At 46.2% G+C, this 14,301-nt stretch overlaps 1 protein-coding gene across 2 annotated transcripts; it reads right to left on the bottom strand.

Annotated features, from left to right (window-relative positions):
- Nucleotides 1-2,813: 2,813 nt before the first annotated feature.
- Nucleotides 2,814-14,269, bottom strand: LOC137334025 (protein rolling stone). 2 transcript variants are annotated; one of them, XM_067998442.1, is made up of 3 exons: nucleotides 13,996-14,269; nucleotides 11,604-11,862; nucleotides 2,814-5,561 (listed from the first exon to the last, which is right to left on the bottom strand). In XM_067998442.1, the coding sequence occupies exons 1-3, from the start codon at nucleotides 14,089-14,091 to the stop codon at nucleotides 5,020-5,022; spliced, it is 897 nt and encodes a 298-aa protein (XP_067854543.1). In that variant the 5' UTR covers nucleotides 14,092-14,269; the 3' UTR covers nucleotides 2,814-5,019. The 2 variants fall into 2 exon arrangements, with proteins under 2 accessions (XP_067854543.1, XP_067854545.1); XM_067998444.1 differs by having other exon boundaries at nucleotides 2,815-5,558.
- Nucleotides 14,270-14,301: the final 32 nt, after the last annotated feature.

Raw genomic sequence — 14,301 nt, 5'->3', positions numbered from 1 at the left:
CCATGAGGCGCTGTGGGCCATCAGCAGCAGCAGAATTGTATTTCAGCACAATCTGTAACCTCATGGCCCGGCATATTCCTCACTCTACCATTACCAACAAGCCAGGGGATCACTCTGGTTCAATGAGGAGTGTAGAAGAGCATGCCAGGAGCAGCACCAGGCGTACCTAAAAATGAGGTGCCAACCTGGTGAAGCTACAATTCAGGACTACATGCATGCTAAACAGCGGAAGCAACATGCTATAGACAGAGCTAAGCGATTCCATAACCAACGTATCAGATCAAAGCTCTGCAGTCCTGCCACATCCAGTCATGAATGGTGGTGGACAATTAAACAACTAACGGGAGGAGGAGGCTCTGTAAATATCCCCATCCTCAATGATGGCGGAGTCCAGCACGTGAGTGGAAAAGACAAGGCGGAAGCGTTTGCAACCATCTTCAGCCAGAAGTGCTGAGTGGATGATCCATCTCGGCCTCCTCCTGATATCCCCACCATCACAAAAGCCAGTCTTCAGCCAATTCGATTTACTCCGTGTGATATCAAGAAATTGCTGAGTGCACTGGATACAGCAACGGCTATGGGCCCCGACAACATCCCGGCTGTTGTGCTGAAGACTTGTGCTCCAGAACTAGCCCCGCCTCTAGCCAAGCTGTTCCAGTACAGACACAACACTGGCATCTACCCGACAATGTGGAAAATTGCCCAGGTATGTCCTGTCCACAAAAAGCAGGACAAATCCAATCTGGCCAATTACTGCCCCATCAGTCTACTCTCAATCATTAGCAAAGTGATAGAAGGTGTCATCGACAGTGCTATCAAGTGGCACTTACTCACCAATAATCTGCTCACCGATGCTCAGTTTGGGTTCCGCCAGGACCACTCGGCTCCAGACCTCATTACAACCTTGGTCCAAACATGGACAAAAGAGCTGAATTCCAGAGGTGAAGTGAGAGTGACTGCCCATTACATCAAGGCAGCATTTGACCGAGTGTGGCACCAAGGAGCCCTAGTAAAATTGAAGTCAACGGGAATCAGGGGAAAAACTCTCCAGTGGTTGGAGTCATACCTAGCACAAAGGAAGATGGTAGTGGTTGTTGGAGGCCAATCATCTCAGCCCCAGGACATTGCTGCAGGAGTTCCTCAGGGCAGTGTCCTAGGCCCAACCATCTTCAGCTGCTTCATCAATGACCTTCCCTCCATCATAAGGTCAGAAATGGAGATGTTCACTGATGATTGCACAGTGTTCAGTTCCATTCGCAACCCCTCAAATAATGAAGCAGTCCGAGCCCGCATGCAGCAAGACCTGGACAACATCCAGGCTTGGTCTGATAAGTGGCAAGTACCATTCAAGCCAGACAAGTGCCAGGCAATGACCATCTCCAACAAGAGAGAGTCTAACCACCTCCCCTTGACATTCAACGGCATTACCATTGCCGAATCCCCCACCATCAACATCCTGGGGGTCACCATTGACCAGAAACTTAACTGGACCAGCCATATAAATACTGTGGCTACAAGAGCAGGTCAGAGGCTGTGTATTCTGTGGCGAGTGACTCATCTCCTGACTCCCCAAAGCCTTTCCACCATCTACAAGGCACAAGTCAGGAGTGTGATGGAATACTCTCCACTTGCCTGGATGAGTGCAGCTCCAGCAACACTCAAGAAGCTCGACACCATCCAGGACAAAGCAGCTCACTTGATTGGCACCCCATCCACCACCCTAAACATTCACTCCCTTCACCACCGGCGCACAGTGGCTGCAGTGTGTACCATCCACAGGATGCACTGCAGCAACTCGCCAGGGCTTCTTCGACAGCACCTCCCAAACCCGCGATCTCTATCACCTAGAAGGACGAGGGCAGCAGGTACATGGGAACAACACCACCTGCATGTTCCCCTTCAAGTCACATACCATCCCGACTTGGAAATATATCGCCGTTCCTTCATCGTCGCTGGGTCAAAATCCTGGAACTCCCTTCCTAACAGCACTGTGGGAGAACCTTCACCACATGGACTGCAGTGGTTCAAGAAGGCAGCTCACCACCACCCTCTCAAGGGCAATTATGGATGGGCAATAAATGCTGGCCTCACCAGCGACACCCACATCTCATGAACGAATAAAAAAAAAGTCATTAAAAAAAAATTTTTAAATTAAAATTAAAATTTTAAAAAAAAATTTCCCTTCCGTCTCTTATATTTAATTCAATTATTTTTTACCCTCTGTTTTTTTCGCTGTCTATCGCTGTTTTTACATTGATTTAAAATGTTGTACCTTTCACTTCCCGAATTTCACATTCCAAACCTGCAGAGACAGTGAACGCAGCTTGTCAAAAATGCTGCGATCTGATCGTTCGAGGGGAGAGCTCGGTCCGCTCACTTCTCCCAGGGTCCTAGCTTCACTTGAACTGACGCTGGTCTCTTCTCCGCTTCCTATTCAAGGAGGTGCCCGCAGTAAAGACCGCGATAAGTTTGGGGGTTAGTATAAATCTATGGAGCAGTGAGCACTGTTGATGCGCCGCTCAGAGCAATTTCTGCCCCAATAGCATAAATTGTAGTCTAGAAGTACCCGTTTGTGATATTAGTGGACAAACAACTAATGCGCTCATTAGTCATTCCTAGTGCAGGTGTTATCTGTTTATTTTCAATGGATGAGCACCTCTGCTAAGATAGAGGACAGGGTAATATGCTGTCTGCTCTAATATCATGGACAGTAAATTCTAGACTCATATGTAGAATCATAGAATGTTTACGGCACAGAAGGAGGCCATTCAGCCCATCGAGCCCGTATCGGCTCTTTGTAAGAGCAATCCAGTTAGTCCCATGCCCCCGCTCTTTCCCCGTGGCCCTGCACATTTTTTCCCTTCAAGTATTTATCCAATTCCTTTTTGAAAGCCACAATTGAATCTGCCTCCACCACCCTTTCAGGCAGCGCATTCCAGATCATAACTATTCGCTGCGTAAAAAAGATTTTCCTCATGTTTTTTCAATATGTATTAAAACAGAGGCAATTACTTATACATTACAGAACACGTGGACTGGACAATGTGATGTGTATTATGAAGTACACAAATTGGATAGTGGTAGGATAATAGAACGTACATTACAGGGTATGTGGACTTCATACAGATATATGACATGATATGTATTACTGTTAATACTGTAGAGTACATGATCGTATATGGGTACACAGTATAATATGTACTAAAATTATGTACAATATATGTGTACATATATTGCCCCTAGAGCTGGAGAGGTTCCTGGACGGAATACAATTAAAAAGCGTGCTGTTTGAGCGGTAATTCCATCTCTCTACATCATAATCTTATCTTTTCTTTCAACTCTGCTGTGCAAGAATGTTTCATTCCCCTAATTCTATCCAGCAGCCCCCCAACTCAGTTTTGACCTGCTGGGATCCAGTTCCAGGAGTGCTGGTTACCCTTCGGAGCGGTGGGCGTTTTCAACTCCCTCCCTGGTATGTTGGATGCCCGAGGTGCACTCATAGTGGCCTGGGCACCCTCCAGTGATATGCTGACCTCGGGTCAGTGGGGAAGGCATGCAGCTGGTGTATCCTGGCACTTACTCCAGGATAACAGGCCCGTGCGATTATGGTCCTGATATTTTATACGCTTTGATATGCCTTGCGGAGTATATGGACCAAACATGTATATAGGGCAGCATGGTGTCTCTAAGTACTTGGACTAGATGCAGGTATGTAAACTGTATAGGTATGAAAAGGAATATCTGCAATTTTTATCTTCATTTTTTTTTCCTTCTGAGAATGCTTTCCCTCCCCTTACAGGTTCGTCTCCCACCCACAACATCGAGCACAAGATCTAGGCTGATACTTCAGTGCAATACTGAGGGAGGGCTGCACTGTCAGAGGTGCCGTCTTTCGGATGAGACGGTAAACTGAGGCACCGTGTGCCCCCTCAGGTGGATGTGAAGATTCCATGGCGCTATTTGAAGAAAAGCAGGGGAGTTCTCCCCGGTGTCCTGGCAAATACTTATCCCTCAACCAACATCACTAAAACAGATAATCTGGTAATTTATCCAATTGCTGTTTGTGGGACCTTGCTGTGTGCAAATTGGCTATCACGTTTCCTACATTACAACAGTGACTTCACTTCAAAAGTACTTCATTGGCTGTAAAGAACTTGGGAGGTCTTGAGGTCGTGAAAGGTGCTATATAAATACAAGTCTTTCTTTCTTATAACATTCTCCAGTCGACAGTGTCCAGCATAATTTAGTTGTGCTGGACACTGTGTATTTCATCTTGCCGTGGGAGAGTCTGCCAGTGGCTAAGTGTCTCTTGGTTGCAGAGTGTCTTGCAATGGCAATGTGTCTATCAGTGATCGAGCATCTGGTAGTAGCATAGAGCTTCTCAGCAAAAAGTCATTTCTTGGTTAATGGGTCTCCCGGAGGAGAGGGCTTCTCTAGCTGGTAGCGAAACATTTCTCCGAAACAGAACGTGCTTCAGCTCCCCAATGGTGCAATGTCTCTCGGTGGCAGACAGTCCCTTGGTAACTGCCTGTCTTCTGACAAACTTGTTACTTTTATTGATCAACTCTATTGAGTCTGATGCAAGTCTTAATATTGCAAGGGGTTAGGAGGGGAAAGTGGGTGTGGGCTTCACTTCTCATCTCCATGAATGCCATTGTTGGTTTTCTGGGAACTTTTAACCTATCTTGTAGCCAGCTGAGAGCTGCAGCTTCTTTGGTCTCTCTTTGGTACCAACTGTGGCACCGAATTGTATGGGCAGAACCCCAAGAAACAGAGTGTCTTTGTGCACAGTCAATTGGAGGGATGGCGCAGTGGCAAAGGGGGTAATCTAATAACGTAGAAGAAAAGAACTTATGACGTGGTTCCCTCCCCTCCATAAAAAAAGTATGTTGACACCATATTCTGCTTGTTGACGTGTGATGTAGTTAGTTACACTGCTTTCCTTTCAGATTTGTTCCCATCTTTGCAATTTTATTTTGGAGTTTTCCTGCAGCGAAATGAGGCAAATCCCTCGCCAGGTTAACAGTGCGGTACCTTGCCATCCTTCCAGTTCAGCTTGAGATAAATGTGACGTCTGAGAAAGTGGAGGTTCCATACCAGGAGCTGAAGGGCCGGCGTGATGAAACAAATGGTCACGATGACACAGCCTGCGGCAAGGCCCGGATTTTCCCCGTAGCTTAATATCCTGTAGATGAACGCCTCCCCCTTGAGGTTGGTGCCACCGGCGGCCCAGTAGACAATGGTGAAGATGATGTAGGTCAGGCAGTAGGCCATGACGTACACAAAATGGGCGAGGTGAATGGGAGCTGCGGTCATGCTCAGCTCCAGCAGTACAAGCACCGAGTTCATCACGTGCATATTGATGTTAATGGAGTCAAGCCTGGATTGCCCTGGGATATAGGTAAAGATCCAGTAGGTGATTGTGACACAAAGGGTGATCACACAGGTGAGGTTGTGAAGAGCCCACTGTATGCAAATGGTGGGATACAGTGCTGAAGGGGGTGCGTAGAATTCTGTCTGAAACTTCAGAGAAGGGGTCCTCTGTTCAATTTCTGGAACTGCTTTTAAAAAAGAAAACGCAATGGTATAATTGAAAATATATCCTCAACAAGTGTTTAATATTTACTAAGAGACGTGAATCATAGAAATCTTTCGAATTTCAACTCTGTGCCACATCTACTCATCATTCCTATATTTAACAGGAACTAATTACCTGTATGTATGTATGGGGCAATGAGGAAGGCTGTTAATCTACATAGAGAAAGAAACAGAGAGAGACAGCGACAGAGACAGAGAATTAGGTTTTGGTATGCCATTAATATTCTATTAACTATTAGATTCCAGTAATTTAAAAACTGATACATTGCAGGCTGTGCGAAACAGACCACAGAATTACATAGGATTTACAGCACAGAAACAGGCCATTCGGCCCAACTGGTCCATGCCGGTGTTTATGCTCCACACGGGCCTCCTCACACCCTACTTCATCTAACCTTATCAGCATAACCTTCCGTTCCTTTCTCCCTCATGTACTTTATCTAACTTCCCCTTAAATGCATCTATGCCAGTTGTTGAGTTGTTGAATAAATTATCAGCAAAGGACATTGAAGCAGACGGTCTAAATAGTTTTAAGAGACGGGGTGTGTTTCTGGAGAGACGAGATTGAGGGGTGTGGTGAGAAGGTGGGTAGGTGGGGTTGATTTGTGATAAAGGAACATTGTAGTATTTTGGGATTTTGGCCAGGAATGCATTTTATTTTAATTTATGTTATAAGGTAGTTTCTGGACGAACAGTTATTCTACAAAACTGAGAGGAGCCGAGCCGAGCGGAGGGAGCGTCCGATAAAAGGCGGGATTTCAGAGCGCTGAGAACAGCTGAGAGGAGCCGAGCGGAGGGATCGTCTGATAAAAGGCGGGATTTCAGAGCGCTGAGAACAGCTGAGAGGAGCCGAGCCGAGCGGAGGGAGCGTCCGATAAAAGGCGGGATTTCAGAGCGCTGAGAACAGCTGAGAGGAGCCGAGCCGAGCGGAGGGAGCGTCCGATAAAAGGCGGGATTTCAGAGCGCTGAGAACAGCTGAGAGGAGCCGAGTGGAGGGAGCTGCGACCGATAAAAGGCGGGATTTCAGAGCGCGGAGAACAGCTGAGAGGAGCGGATCGGAGGGAGCTGCGTCCGAGCTCGAAGTGACGTCAGGAATCAGATCGGGACGCGACACAGGGGAGGCACCTGATTGGTGAGTAGGTTCAGGTGAGTATTTCTACTTATCTACAGTAACTAAAGTAAAAAGAAAGGGAAGGTCTGCAGGTCTTATAGGAAGTAGCGTTTTATTTTAGTGAATCAAGGTCCCTAGTGTAGTTAACATTCTCTAAATTAAGAACAATTTAAAGGAGTAAACTCCTTAAAGGGAGTGGTAAGTAGTTTCTCTTTCCTTTTTTTTTCTCTTGACATTGTAGTTGTTGTTAAGCTAACTTAAGGGTTAAGTCATGGCAGGAGATCCCACAGCCGTGTCATGTTCCTCTTGTGGGATGTGGGAATTCAGGGATCCTTCCTGTATCCCTGATTCCTTCACCTGCGGGAAGTGTGTCCAGCTGCAGCTACTGTTTGACCGCATGACGGCTCTGGAGCTGCGGATGGACTCACTTTGGAGCATCCGCGATGCTGAGAAAGTCGTGGATAGCACGTTCAGTGAGTTGGTCACACCGCAGATAAAAATTACTGAGGGAGATAGTGAATGGGTGACCAACAGACAGAGGAAGAGTAGGAAGGCAGTGCAGGGGTCCACTGTGGTCATCTCCCTCCAAAACAGGTATACCGTTTTGGATACTGTTGGGGGAGATGGCTCACCAGGGGAAGGTGGCAGTGGCCAGGTTCATGGCACCGTGGCTGGCTCTGCTGCACAGGAGGGCAGGAAAAAGAGTGGCAGAGCTATAGTGATAGGGGTCTCGATTGTAAGGGGAATAGACAGGCGTTTCTGCGGACGCAACCGAGACTCCTGGATGGTATGTTGCCTCCCTGGTGCAAGGGTCAAGGATGTCTCGGAGCGGCTGCAGGACATTCTGGAGGGGGAGGGTGAACAGCCAGTTGTCGTGGTGCATATAGGCACCAACGATATAGGTAAAAAACAGGATGAGGTCCTACAAGCTGAATTTAGGGAGTTAGGAGTTAAACTAAAGAGTAGGACCTCAAGGGTAGTAATCTCAGGATTGCTACCAGTGCCACAGGCTAGTCAGAGTAGGAATGACAGGATAGCTAGGATGAATACGTGGCTTGAGAGATGGTGCAAGAGGGAGGGATTCAAATTCCTGGGCCATTGGAACCGGTTCTAGGGGAGGTGGGACCAGTACAAATTGGACGGTCTGCATCTGGGCAGGACTGGAACCAATGTCCTAGGGGGAGTGTTTGCTAGTGCTGTTGGGGAGGGTTTAAACTAATGTGGCAGGGGGATGGGAACCGATGCAGGAAGTCAGTGGGAAATAAAGTGGTGACAGAAACAAAAGGCAGTAAGGGAGAGTGTACAGAACATGACCGGAAAGATGGTCTGAGAAAGCAGGGCAAAGACCAAGGGAAGTCTAGATTAAACTGCATTTATTTCAATGCAAGAAGTCTGATGGGCAAGGCAGATGAACTCAGGGCATGGATGGGTACATGGGACTGGGATGTTATAGCTATTACTGAAACATGGCTAAGGGAGGGGCAGGACTGGCAGCTCAATGTTCCAGGGTACAGATGCTATAGGAAAGATAGAGCAGGAGGTAAGAGAGGAGGGGGAGTTGCGTTCTTGATTAGGGAGAACATCACGGCAGTAGTGAGAGGGGATATATCCGAGGGTTCGCCCACAGAGTCGATATGGGTAGAACTGAAAAATAAGAAGGGAGAGATCACTTTGATAGGATTGTACTACAGACCCCCAAATAGTCAACGGGAAATTGAGGAGCAAATATGTAAGGAGATTACAGACAGCTGCAAGAAAAATAGGGTGGTAATAGTAGGGGACTTTAACTTTCCCAACATTGACTGGGACAGCCATAGCATTAGGGGCTTGGATGGAGAGAAATTTGTTGAGTGTATTCAGGAGGAATTTCTCATTCAGTATGTGGATGGCCCGACTGGAGAGGGGGCAAAACTTGACCTCCTCTTGGGAAATAAGGAAGGGCAGGTGACAGAAGTGTTAGTGAGGGATCACTTTGGGACCAGTGATCATAATTCCATTAGTTTTAAGATAGCTATGGAGAATGATAGGTCTGGCCCAAAAGTTAAAATTCTAAATTGGGGAAAGGCCAATTTTGATGGTATTAGACAGGAACTTTCAGAAGTTGATTGGGAGAGTCTGTTGGCAGGCAAAGGGACGACTGGTAAGTGGGAGGCTTTCAAAAGTGTGTTAACCAGGGTTCAGGGTAAGCACATTCCTTATAAAGTGAAGGGCAAGGCTGGTAGAAGTAGGGAACCTTGGATGACTCGGGAGATTGAGGCCCTAGTCAAAAAGAAGAAGGAGGCATATGACATGCATAGGCAGCTGGGATCAAGTGGATCCTTTGAAGAGTATAGAGATTGCCGGAGTAGAGTTAAGAGAGAAATCAGGAGGGCAAAAAGGGGACATGAGATTGCTTTGGCAGATAAGGCAAAGGAGAATCCAAAGAGCTTCTACAAATACATAAAGGGCAAAAGAGTAACTAGGGAGAGAGTAGGGCCTCTTAAGGATCAACAAGGTCATCTATGTGCGGAACCACAAGAGATGGGTGAGATCCTGAATGAATATTTCACGTCGGTATTTACGGTTGAGAAAGGCATGGATGTTAGGGAACTTGGGGAAATAAATAGTGATGTCTTGAGGAGTGTACATATTACAGAGAGGGAGGTACTGGAATTCTTAATGCGCATCAAGGTAGATAAATCTCCGGGACCTGATGAAATGTATCCCAGGACGTTATGGGAGGTTAGGGAGGAAATTGCGGGTCCCCTAGCAGAGATATTTGAATCATCCACCGCTACAGGTGAGGTGCCTGAAGATTGGAGGGTAGCAAATGTTGTGCCTTTGTTTAAGAAGGGCGGCAGGGAAAAGCCTGGGAACTACAGACCGGTGAGCCTGACATCTGTAGTGGGTAAGTTGTTAGAGGGTATTCTGAGGGACAGGATCTACAGGCATTTGGAGAGGCAGGGACCAATTAGGAACAGTCAGCATGGTTTTGTGAGAGGAAAATCATGTCTCACGAATTTGATTGAGTTTTTTGAAGGGGTAACCAAGAAGATAGATGAGGGCTGTGCAGTAGACGTGGTCTACATGGACTTCAGCAAAGCCTTTGACAAGGTACCGCATGGTAGGTTGTTACATAAGGTTAAATCTCATGGGATCCAAGGTGAGGTAGCCAATTGGATACAAAATTGGCTTGACGACAGAAGACAGAGGGTGGTTGTAGAGGGTTGTTTTTCAAACTGGATGCCTGTGTCCAGCGGTGTGCCTCAGGGATCGGTGCTGGGTCCGCTGTTATTTGTTATTTATATTAATGATTTGGATGAGAATTTAGGAGGCATGGTTAGTAAGTTTGCAGATGACACCAAGATTGGTGGCATTGTGGACAGTGAAGAAGGTTATCTAGGATTGCAACGGGATCTTGATAAATTGGGCCAGTGGGCCGATGAATGGCAGATGGAGTTTAATTTAGATAAATGTGAGGTGATGCATTTTGGTAGATCGAATCGGGCCAGGACCTACTCCGTTAATGGTAGGGCATTGGGGAGAGTTATAGAACAAAGAGATCTAGGAGTAGAGGTTCATAGCTCCTTGAAAGTGGAGTCACAGGTGGATAGGGTGGTGAAGAAGGCATTCGGCATGCTTGGTTTCATTGGTCAGAACATTGAATGCAGGAGTTGGGATGTCTTGTTGAAGTTGTACAGGGCATTGGTGAGGCCACACTTGGAATACTGTGTACAGTTCTGGTCACCCTATTATAGAAAGGATATTATTAAACTAGAAAGAGTGCAGAAAAGATTTACTAGGATGCTACCGGGATTTGATGGTTTGACTTATAGGGAGAGGTTAGACAGACTGGGACTTTTTTCCCTGTAGAGTAGGAGGTTAAGGGGTGATCTTATAGAAGTCTATAAAATAATGAGGGGCATAGATAAGGTAGATAGTCAAAATCTTTTCCCAAAGGTAGGGGAGTCTATAACGAGGGGGCATAGATTTAAGGTGAGAGGGGAGAGATACAAAAGGGTCCAGAGGGGCAATTTTTTCACTCAAAGGGTGGTGAGTGTCTGGAACGAGCTGCCAGAGGCAGTAGTAGAGGCGGGTACAATTTTGTCTTTTAAAAAGCATTTGGACAGTTACATGGGTAAGATGGGTATAGAGGGATATGGGCCAAGTGCATGCAACTGGGACTAGCTTAGTGGTATAAACTGGGCGACATGGACATGTTGGGCCGAAGGGCCTGTTTCCATGTTGTAACTTCTATGATTCTATGATTCTATGATAACAGAAAGTAGGGGTTACGGGTAGCTACTTTGACTGGCAAAAGGCGGGAAGTGGTATTCCACAGGGATCGGTGCTGGGACCATTGTTGTTCGCAATTTAACGGTTTGGACTCGGGAATCGGAAGTACGATTTCAAAATTTGCAGATGACACCAAATTGGGGGGTGTAGTTAATACAAAAGGAAGAATGCATCAAAATGCAAGAAGACAGGAATAAACTGGCAGAATGGGCGTGTAATTGGCAAATGAATTTCTTTACCCAAAGAGTGGTGAGAATGTGGAACTCGCTACCACAAGGAGTAGTTGAGGCGAATAGCATAGATTCATTTAAGGGGAAGCTAGATAAACACATGAAGGAGAAAGGAATTGAAGGGTATGCTGATAGGGTTAGAGGAAGTCGGGAGGGAGGAGGCTCGTGTGGAGCATAAACACCGGCATAGACCAGTTGGGCCGAATGGCTTTTCCTGTGCTGTAGACTTGATGTAACACAGTGTAACCATTGATGGAGATGTGCTGGATACATTAGGGCAGGTAAGAATGGAACCAAGCAAGATGGGAGGAGTAGAAAACATAAAATAATAATTGTTAAATCCTATATCAAAAATAACTTTAAAATTTCCGCAGGAATCATGTTCTTACCCGGGCTGGAACTCGACATCTCCTCTAAAGAGACTGCCTTGATGTTCCGTGTTGGTTTCTTCTGCCCAAGTGTCATGTAGCAAATCAAATTTACCAACGCCAGATTGAAGTAAATGGTTAGGATGATATAGGTTATGTGTGTCAGGAAGATGAACCATTTGAGATTGTTGGTCTGCACTCCACCGCAAACGCACCAGGTCAGGCTGTAAGCTGCCATGAAGATTCGATAAAACAACCAGACTACTGGGTGGAGCCTCCACTGAAAAGGGAAAGAAAAGCATTCAGTCAACGTGAGCCAAGAGGTTCTTTAGAAGGTGGATTTACGCCATCAGTGAGCTGAATCATCACAATCTGGGTTATTCAGCCACTGCTAAATAGTGTCAACAATAAAAAGAAAAATCAGACGGAGTGTATAATGGGCTCCCTTCTGCAAACACCCATTTTCTGTCCCCTGCTGAAAGCTAAAATGACCCCCAGTAATTTTTATCCCTTAATATTCTTTTTCCTTCTCCTAAAAGTACTAACTCACAACAGGGCCCAGTTCCAGACTTCCTGGCACCCATAGGGTACCTTGCCCAAGTTGCATTTCTTGTGTGAGCCTAGACAGTGAGTCTGGGTGGGTTATTTAACAATGGTGGCGGCATCGCCTGATCCAGGCCTCACCTGACATCCACATAACGCACACACACTGCACACGCACACTGCACGCACCCAGCACACACACACACGCACACTGCACACACACACACACACACACGGACATGCACAATCACACTGCACACACACATGCACAATCACACTGCACACACACATGCACACTGCAGACATACACGCACACACATACTGCACGCACGCACATATAACCAACCCCACCCACACACGCGCACACACACACACATATACAAACATCAACTCCACACATACACACATACATGCACGACACACACTCACTCTCTCTACTGGAACTCTCGCTGATTTTTGTTCCTTCTTTCTAGATGATGTATGCTGAAGCCAATTGTAAATCTCCCGCTGCCACCATAGCTCAGATCAATTAACTCAATACTGATTGGAGTTCAAACTTGGGAACCTTCATTGATCCCATTCAACCCTGAGCTGAGCTTCTGACCTGATATCCTCTCAATTACAAAGATTGCCTACTTCCACCTCCCTAACATTGCCTGCCTCTGCCCCTACCTCAGCCCAACTGCTGCTGAGATATCCATCTGAACCTTTGTCACCTCCAGACTGGACTTCCTTCTGTCTGGTTTCCCATCCTCCATAAACTTCAGCTCATCCAAAACTCTGCTGCTCGTATCTTAACCTGCACCATCACCCCTGTCTTCACTGACCCATATTGGCTTCCAGTCCCCCAATATCTCAAATTCAAAATTCTTATCCTTGTGTTTAAATTGATCCATGATCTCGCCCCTCCCTATCTCTGTAACCTTTTCCATCCCTACATCTCCCTCCCCCTGTATTCTCCATTCCTCTGACTCTGGCCTCTTGTGCATCCATCTTCCATTTGCTCCATCATTGACAGCCATATTTGTTACATTCTTGGGAATTCCTTCATCAAACCTGTCTGCCTTTCCAGCTCCTTCCCCTCCTTTAAGTTAACAGTCAACCATGTTGGTATGGGACTGGAGTCACTTATAGGTCAGGCTAGCTGTAGACAGCTGGTTTCCTTCCCTAAAGGGCATTAGTGAACCAGTTGGGTTTTTATGATAATCCCACAGCTTCATCGTCACTTTTACAGATACCAGCATTTTATTTCCAGATATTATTTTAAATGGCTATGGTAGGATTTGAACTCATATTCTACAGGATTACTCGTCCAGCAACATGACCACTCCACCACAGATATTGAGCACCCTAACATCCTTATCCATGGAATAGTGGAACATGGGTCTCCATTGCAAGTTGCCACTGAATCTCAGTCATTCTGTTGTGGGAAGTGCCAATTAAAGTTCCAGGTGAATCTCCACAGGGCATCAGAGAAAATCAGAGGGAAAGGCATCCAGGGATCCTCATACTTCTTAGCGACTGCTTTTGGCATGGCATTAATGGAGGTTTAGAAGCAGGTCCCCTGCCCTCCCTCTCAGGTTAGGATGTTGCATGGAGCAGGGAGACTCAAGAAAGCGGTGGGGAGATGAACTTGCCTTAAAGTGAGGCAGTTTTTCATGCCCATAAAATCCTCTCAAAAATACAATCACAGCAGCATGCCCCTGTTTTTGTACTGACTTGTAGGCTGATCAATTTTGAAACTATGCAGCCGCCCTGGTCTCCTTTCAATGTAAAGATTTGTAAATATTGGAAACAGTCATAATCTCCAGATGAATCACATCTTGAACTACTTACTGCTAAAACTACAGAATTATAACTTCTTTCCTACCTGCGACTGAAGAATTAATTGTGGAATTCTGGCCTTTAGAGAAATCTTTTCCGGTGTAAACTCCTGCCTAAGGTGCTTGATCCAAGAAGTCCCCATTTTTTTTTACAGCGTGAATACACTTCAACGCTCTCACTGAGTCCTGGCATCAGACTGCCCTGTATTTATACAGAGGCATTTGGTTCTAGTAGTTGGAACTTGTTAAAAATGACTCAGCACTGATATCACTACAAGTTATGCTGGCAGTCGCACGACTCTTCTCTCATCCCACCGCCCCCCCCACCACCCCTCCTAGCAAAAAAAAAACAA

Source organism: Heptranchias perlo, chromosome 17 (genome assembly GCF_035084215.1).
Source record: "Heptranchias perlo isolate sHepPer1 chromosome 17, sHepPer1.hap1, whole genome shotgun sequence".
Classification (NCBI taxonomy): domain Eukaryota; kingdom Metazoa; phylum Chordata; class Chondrichthyes; order Hexanchiformes; family Hexanchidae; genus Heptranchias; species Heptranchias perlo.
Note: the sequence above shows the minus strand (reverse complement) of the source record. Positions and strands in the feature narration are given on the sequence as shown.